The sequence below is a fragment of the Elephantulus edwardii genome, unplaced genomic scaffold, assembly GCF_000299155.1.
Source record: "Elephantulus edwardii isolate Elephantulus edwardi_28Jun2011 unplaced genomic scaffold, EleEdw1.0 scaffold00018, whole genome shotgun sequence".
NCBI classification, from domain to species: Eukaryota; Metazoa; Chordata; class Mammalia; order Macroscelidea; family Macroscelididae; genus Elephantulus; species Elephantulus edwardii.
The window spans coordinates 24,689,868-24,696,097 of NW_006399768.1; the positions used below are offsets into that span (position 1 = coordinate 24,689,868).

Below are 6,230 nucleotides of genomic sequence, written 5' to 3' on the forward strand. Positions count from 1 at the left end.
TTAAAATAACATTTTTTCAGGTGATAAATAGGTCTCTCTATATACTTTGAACAAATTTATATCCGAAATGATCAATCTTAGCTGTGTTCATTCATGATAAGTAGGCATGTTTCTATCCTGGAAACAGAATTTAACAAAGCTATATTTTTAAAATAATGAATTCAGTGGTATTTATTAATTATACTAGAAGCTTATAGTAAAATGTAAAATATTTCATCTAAATTACTCTTTGTAGACCTCTATTCAAATAAAAAATTAAAAGTCTTTGCATTTGCTGCTAGGAGAAGCTATTCCTCGGGGAGGGACTTCATTCTTGGAAAGGTGGAGGGTCAGTGAAAGAGAGAAAGAACGTCAAGCTGGATTGACACACTGACTGCAGCGATGGGCAGTGTGTCAGAGATGATGAGGATGGGACAGGCTAGGACGGGGTTCAGATTTGTTGCTGATAGGGTTGCTCTGAGTCATCTTCAACTGGACAGCACCTAACAACAATTATTTTTTTAAAAAGTTCAAAGTTTACAACAAAATCAATCTTGGGGGGTTAGCAGGAATGAGAAAAGAGAGAAAGATGAAACAAAATGGGTGAAGGAAAAGGCTATATAGACAGAGCATTTGATTAAACATATTTATATTAAGCATTTGTCATTAATGTTATAGGTTAAAATGTTTATGAATAATTGAATTAAAATTCAGTGATTTTAAAATGGTTTCTCAAATAATGTTTTTAAAAACATTATAATTTTAAAATGAGGTATTAAAGAATGTTAATAATTATTTTTTTCTAATTTGAGTAATTTATACTTTATCATTTCAACTCCTTAATTTACAGAAAGAGAATGAGATACACCATAAGTTACTTAGAGGGGCACCTTTCAAGTTAAATTCTTACCCAAAGGACTATTTTGACAGCAATCCTTATTTTTATGATAAACCTTTACCACCAATTAAGAAAGAAGAGAAACCAGCATCAACTCCAGCCCCCTTTAAGCCCTCTTCTCCTGGTAAAAAGGTAAGTTAAAAAAATTTAAGGTAAAAAAATATGAAATCTTTTTAAGAAATACCAAGCTATGCAACCTTTTGTTAACAGAAGAATGTAAAATAAGAAGGCATGATTAATGTAGAGACTACAGAAGCTCTTGCAATAAAAAAACTATCACTTAAATGTCTTTGATTTTATTATTATTCTTGAAGCGCCTGTCTAAATCTTAGGCTTCGTTTTCCTTTAAGGAAGCTCTGGTCAGTAGGAGTTGTGCTGCCAACCCAAAGGTCGTATCTTTGGTGGTGGTTAGAATCTACTACTGTTAATGAAACTTGGTTTATACTTCTTCCTATTAATTTCCTCTGTGGATTTCATGTTAGGATGTTTGTCTTTTTCTTGTTGACCTGAAAGATTGTTTTACATATTGGTTAGATAAATGCGGTCAAGTTGAATCTAATCCATGTTGAACTCCTCCACAACAATGAAATGCTGCCCAATCCTGACTCATCTTCATAGTTGCTAGCATGTGTGAGCCAGTTTCTGTGGCCACTGTGCCAAGCTTTCTCATCAAGCACTTTCTTTATCTTCATGTTGTTGTTAGGTGCCATTGAGACCACTATGATTTATAGCACCCTATGAACAGCAGATCCGAAACTTGCTCTCTCTTGCACCATCCTGATGACCTCTGCTCCAGCTCATTGTAACAGTCACTGTATCCGTCCAGCTTGTTGTTGGTCGTCCTCTCTTTCTCTGATGTTCTGCCTTTCCCAGCATAAGTATTTTTTCCAGGACTAGCATCTCCTGGGGGAGCGAGGCTAGCGAGCCTGGGCCTAGGGTTTGAACCAGGAGGCGGCCTTAAACCAAAAGGGCCCTCAGGCCAGGTTCAAATTGTTTTCCTGTCAAACGTTCTTCTAGGTGGTATAGCACTGGTCTGTGTGTTGCTGTACAGAGGTAACTCGTGGTTGCTGTGATGCTGAAGCCTGTGACAGTGATGTGCCAATCGTGGTAATGGGTACTCATGGTGAACAGTGTTGGCTGGAGCTTCCCGACTAAATCAAGCCTGGAAGCAGGAGCAGCATCCACTTCCGAAATGGCTTGCCTCTGGAAACTTTGTACGAACAGTGCTCAGGCTGTTCGTTCATAGGGTCGCTATGAGTCGTCTACGACTCGACGGCACCAAACAACAACAACAACAGCCTCTCTTGACAACATGTCCAAAGTATGTGAGACAAAGATTTACCATCCTTGGTTCTAAGGAACACCCTAGTTGCACTTGTTTATTCTTTTGGCAGTCTTTGGAATATTCAGAGCACTGATTCTTCCTCTGTAATCCTTATTAAATGTCCAACTTTCAGATGCATGTGAAGCAACACTTTGACTTGAATCAAACACACCTGAGTCATTTAACGGACATCATTGCTCTTTATTAATCTTCATAGGATCTCTATTTCACCAAACATGATGGCTGCCTTCAGCAATTTACCCGTCTTAATGATGTGGCCCAAGAAATCAAGTCAGATAATGTTCTGTTATAATTTGTAAGGTTTTCTTTTTTTTTTTTTTAAATTTTGAGAAAGCAGCTGGCTGCCTTATTTTTATGTATGTATGTATGTATGTATGTATTTATTTATTTTATGAGTGTACCGTCAAATTGGATCTGACTGGTACAGGAGGCGACTGTTCCTCCTTCTTCAGCAGAGCATCTGGTGGATTTGAACCGCGTACCTCTGGGATTGCAGTGCAGTTTCCTGCCACTAGGCCACCAGAGCTCGCCAATTTGTAAGGTTTTCGTTAGCTGATTTTGAGAAGTAGATTTCCAGACCTTTCTTCTAATCTTAGTCTGGAAGCTCTGCAGAAGCCTCTCCACCCTGAATAACTACTGGTATTTGAAATACCAGTAGCATAGCTTCCAGCATTAAAGCAACACATTAATCACATTAGTACAACATGGTGATTTCAGATATAAGTAATAATGGTAGTTCTTTGTGTTGAAAATAATTTTTTCTACTTTGTTGAATCTTTTGACTTTGACTTTGGTAGTTTGTACTACTTAGAAATTGAAACATTTGATGTAGTGTGATTTATCAGTTGTTTTTGTGAAGTCCTTTTATTCTCAGGCTTTCACTGCCACTAATATTATAAAATATGAATTCTTACTTTCTTCTATTAGTTATAAATTTTGCATTTAAGTCATCATCTAAAATCTATTTTGAGGTAAAGAATGAATGGAAGGATGCAGCTTATTTTATAAACCTTTCTAAAAAAAAAATCCAGATTTGAGGGTACAAAGACACTTTGGAGGAGGGTGGAAATGTTTTGTTCCTTAATTGTGGTAGGAGTTTCAAGGGTGAATACATTTTTAAAGAGAGCTCTGGTAGCCAAGTGGGAAGAAGCTGCATTGCTATCCCAAAGGCAGGTCTGAATCCATCACCAGCTGCTCCTTCTGTGCAATTGTGCAATTTACTGCCTCTGGAAACCCACTGGAAGGTTGGTTGTGAATTGGTTCCAGCTCAAATGCACCCAGCACTCTCTGACCCCGCCTGGACCAGAATGAGCCCTGCCCCCAGGATCCCCTGCCCAGCACCCATGAAGAACTGCTCACCCGCCAGATGACCTGCCCAGCATGCCAACATCACTGTGGAGTACAGTGATAATGAGCAGATAGTGACCAGAGACCTGAGACATCATTTCAGGAGAGCTGGAGGGAACTGGGAGCGAGGAACTGGCAAGGCAAGGCAAGAGACTGGAGCAGGATGATGATGGGTCAGGGCCGGGGTGGGGTGGGGTGGTGTAGGGACAGAGCTGCACTTTGGCGCAGCACCATGGCACCTGCACCAGAGCTGGAGGGCCAAGATGGAATCTGTTAGCTGTGTAAAGGGGAAGGATCTTTCATCTTCTCTTTTGGGTAGAATGCTTGTCTGTAAAATACTGCTCTAAAGCTAAGAATCTGAATTAAGACAGACTAAGAAGACAGATGGGCCATCTACTCCGAAATAACAGACCTTAGCCCTTGTACTGGGAAGCACAGTGGATAAGGAATAATTAGAAGCAGATACTAATGATTGGAACATGAGAAGTATGAATGTAGGAAATTTGGACATTGTTAAGGAAGAAATTGAATGTATAAATATTGACATACTGAGCATCGGTGAACTGAGATAGACGGGCATAGGGCATTTTGAAGCAGATAATCATGTAACCTACTACGCTATAAAGTGAAATGAAAAGGTGAGGGAAAATAGGATCACATTCATAGTCAAAAAGACCATTTCTAAATCCAGCCTGAAATACAATGGCATAAGCAACAGTATAATACCCATAGACATACAAGAAAGACCTATTAATACCACTATAATTCAAATATATGCAGCAACAACCAAAGCCAAAGAGGAGGAAATAGAAAATTTCTGCCAACTTCTGCAGTCATAAATCAAACATTCCACCAAGATGCATTAATAATTATGGGTGACTGAATGCACAAGTTGGAAACAAGGAAGAAGGATCAGTAGTCTGAAAACATGCACTTGGTAACAGAAAAGAGGCTGGAGATAGCATGATAGAATTTTGTACCATCAATTATTTATTCATTACAAATACCTTTGATAAGGTATGATACACATGGATTTCATCTGATGAAATACAGGAATCAGATTGATTACATCTATAGAAAGAATTGTTTGAGAAGATTTCAATAGGAAGTAGATCCTAGTTTCCTTTCTTTCTTTTTTTTGGTGCTCTTCTTCCTCCATCTCTTCCCCCAGTGTAGTGGCCATCACTGGCTGATATTAAATAAACTTTTATGACTCTGGGTTTCCTGTTCGATTAGTATTTTATCCCTGGTTTCTTTGCCTATGCTCCGGTTCTGAGTCCTAATTCTTTTCCCTTTCAAAGCATAGCTGACCTCTTTGTTTCATTCTCTCTGTAACTGGCCTGGTCTGATAAATTGTCCCTAAAATACTAATGCCTGGCAGTATTTATAATATTGCTTTTATACACACATGTGTATATAGTAGAAAACTTTTGGAGTTGGTGTGTCTTAATCCTATAGAACTGGTGGTAGCAAAAATACTTTTGCTGGTATTTTAATTAAACCGAATAGGCAGCTTTCTCTAAAAGTAAAACCACATCAATAAAAAAAATTACAAAAATATGAATTACCTTTTTAAAAATGTAACTTTGTAGAAGTATTTTACTAAACCACACTAAGTAGTTTGATTTTTATTTGTAGGCTGGTGGCATGAAGGCAGGAACATTTGACCCCTACCCTTCACATTCTGCTGACGTTTATATGACTAAACCACCCAAACCATATTCCAGCAAAGAGGAAAAGATTTTTCACCCACCAGGAGGACCAAAAGGCAGACCAGTACAAAGTATAATGACTTTAAATGTCAGAAGGTAGGAAGAATGTACCTTTGACTCATATGTTAAGAAAAACTGTTTTCACAGTTTAGACGTCTTCAAAATAGCATGTTTTATATATATGCTTTTACTGATTTTTAAAATTATAATTTATTAGTTCAAAATTATTAGTTTTAAGATTAATAATTTATTATTTCTATAATTTTACTCATGTAGGTAACACTGTATTTAATACTTGTACTCCTATACAAGTGGAAAAAACTTTATAATTTTTAGACCAATATCAGTAATATCACATGCAAGCAAGATTCTGCTGAAAATTATCCAGAAACGACTGGAGCAACAAATCAACAGAGAACTGCCAGATGTGAAGGCTGGTTTTAGAAGAGGCTGTGGTACTAGGGATATTATAGTTAATGTTAGATGGATTTTGGCAGAATGCAGAGAATCCTAGAGGAATGTCTATCTGTGCCTCATTGACTATGCAAAGGCTTTTGACTGTGTGGATCACAACAAGCTGTGGCTAACTCTGAGAAGAATGGGAATCCCAGAACATTTTAATTGTGCATATGCGAAACCTATACATGAACCAAGAGGCAGTTGTTAGAACAGAGCAAGGAGATACTGCATGATTCAAAATTGGGAAGGGTGTCTGCCAGGGATGTTTTCTGTCTCTATACCTTTTCAATCTATATGCAGAACAGATCTGTCGGGATGCCGGGCTGTACAAGGAGGAATGTGGCATCAGGATTGGTGGAAGATTCATCATCAACAACAACAACATGGCTGTTAACTTCTGTACAATTTTAATTCAACATAGTACAACTGAGACACTTTCCAACATTGACAGTACAGCTAAGGTTTAAAAAAATGCAAATTCTCTATTACT

General features: G+C 37.9%; 1 protein-coding gene across 1 annotated transcript in view; it reads left to right on the forward strand.

Annotated features, from left to right (window-relative positions):
- The window catches only part of LOC102864652 (chromosome unknown open reading frame, human C4orf47), a 38,757-nt gene that overhangs the window by 25,850 nt on the left and 6,677 nt on the right, over positions 1–6,230 (forward strand). Inside the window, exons 5-6 of the mRNA XM_006882246.1 lie at positions 830–1,009; positions 5,208–5,377. Of these exons, the coding sequence (XP_006882308.1) occupies positions 830–1,009; positions 5,208–5,377 (350 nt within the window). The remainder of the gene's footprint in view (positions 1–829; positions 1,010–5,207; positions 5,378–6,230) is intronic.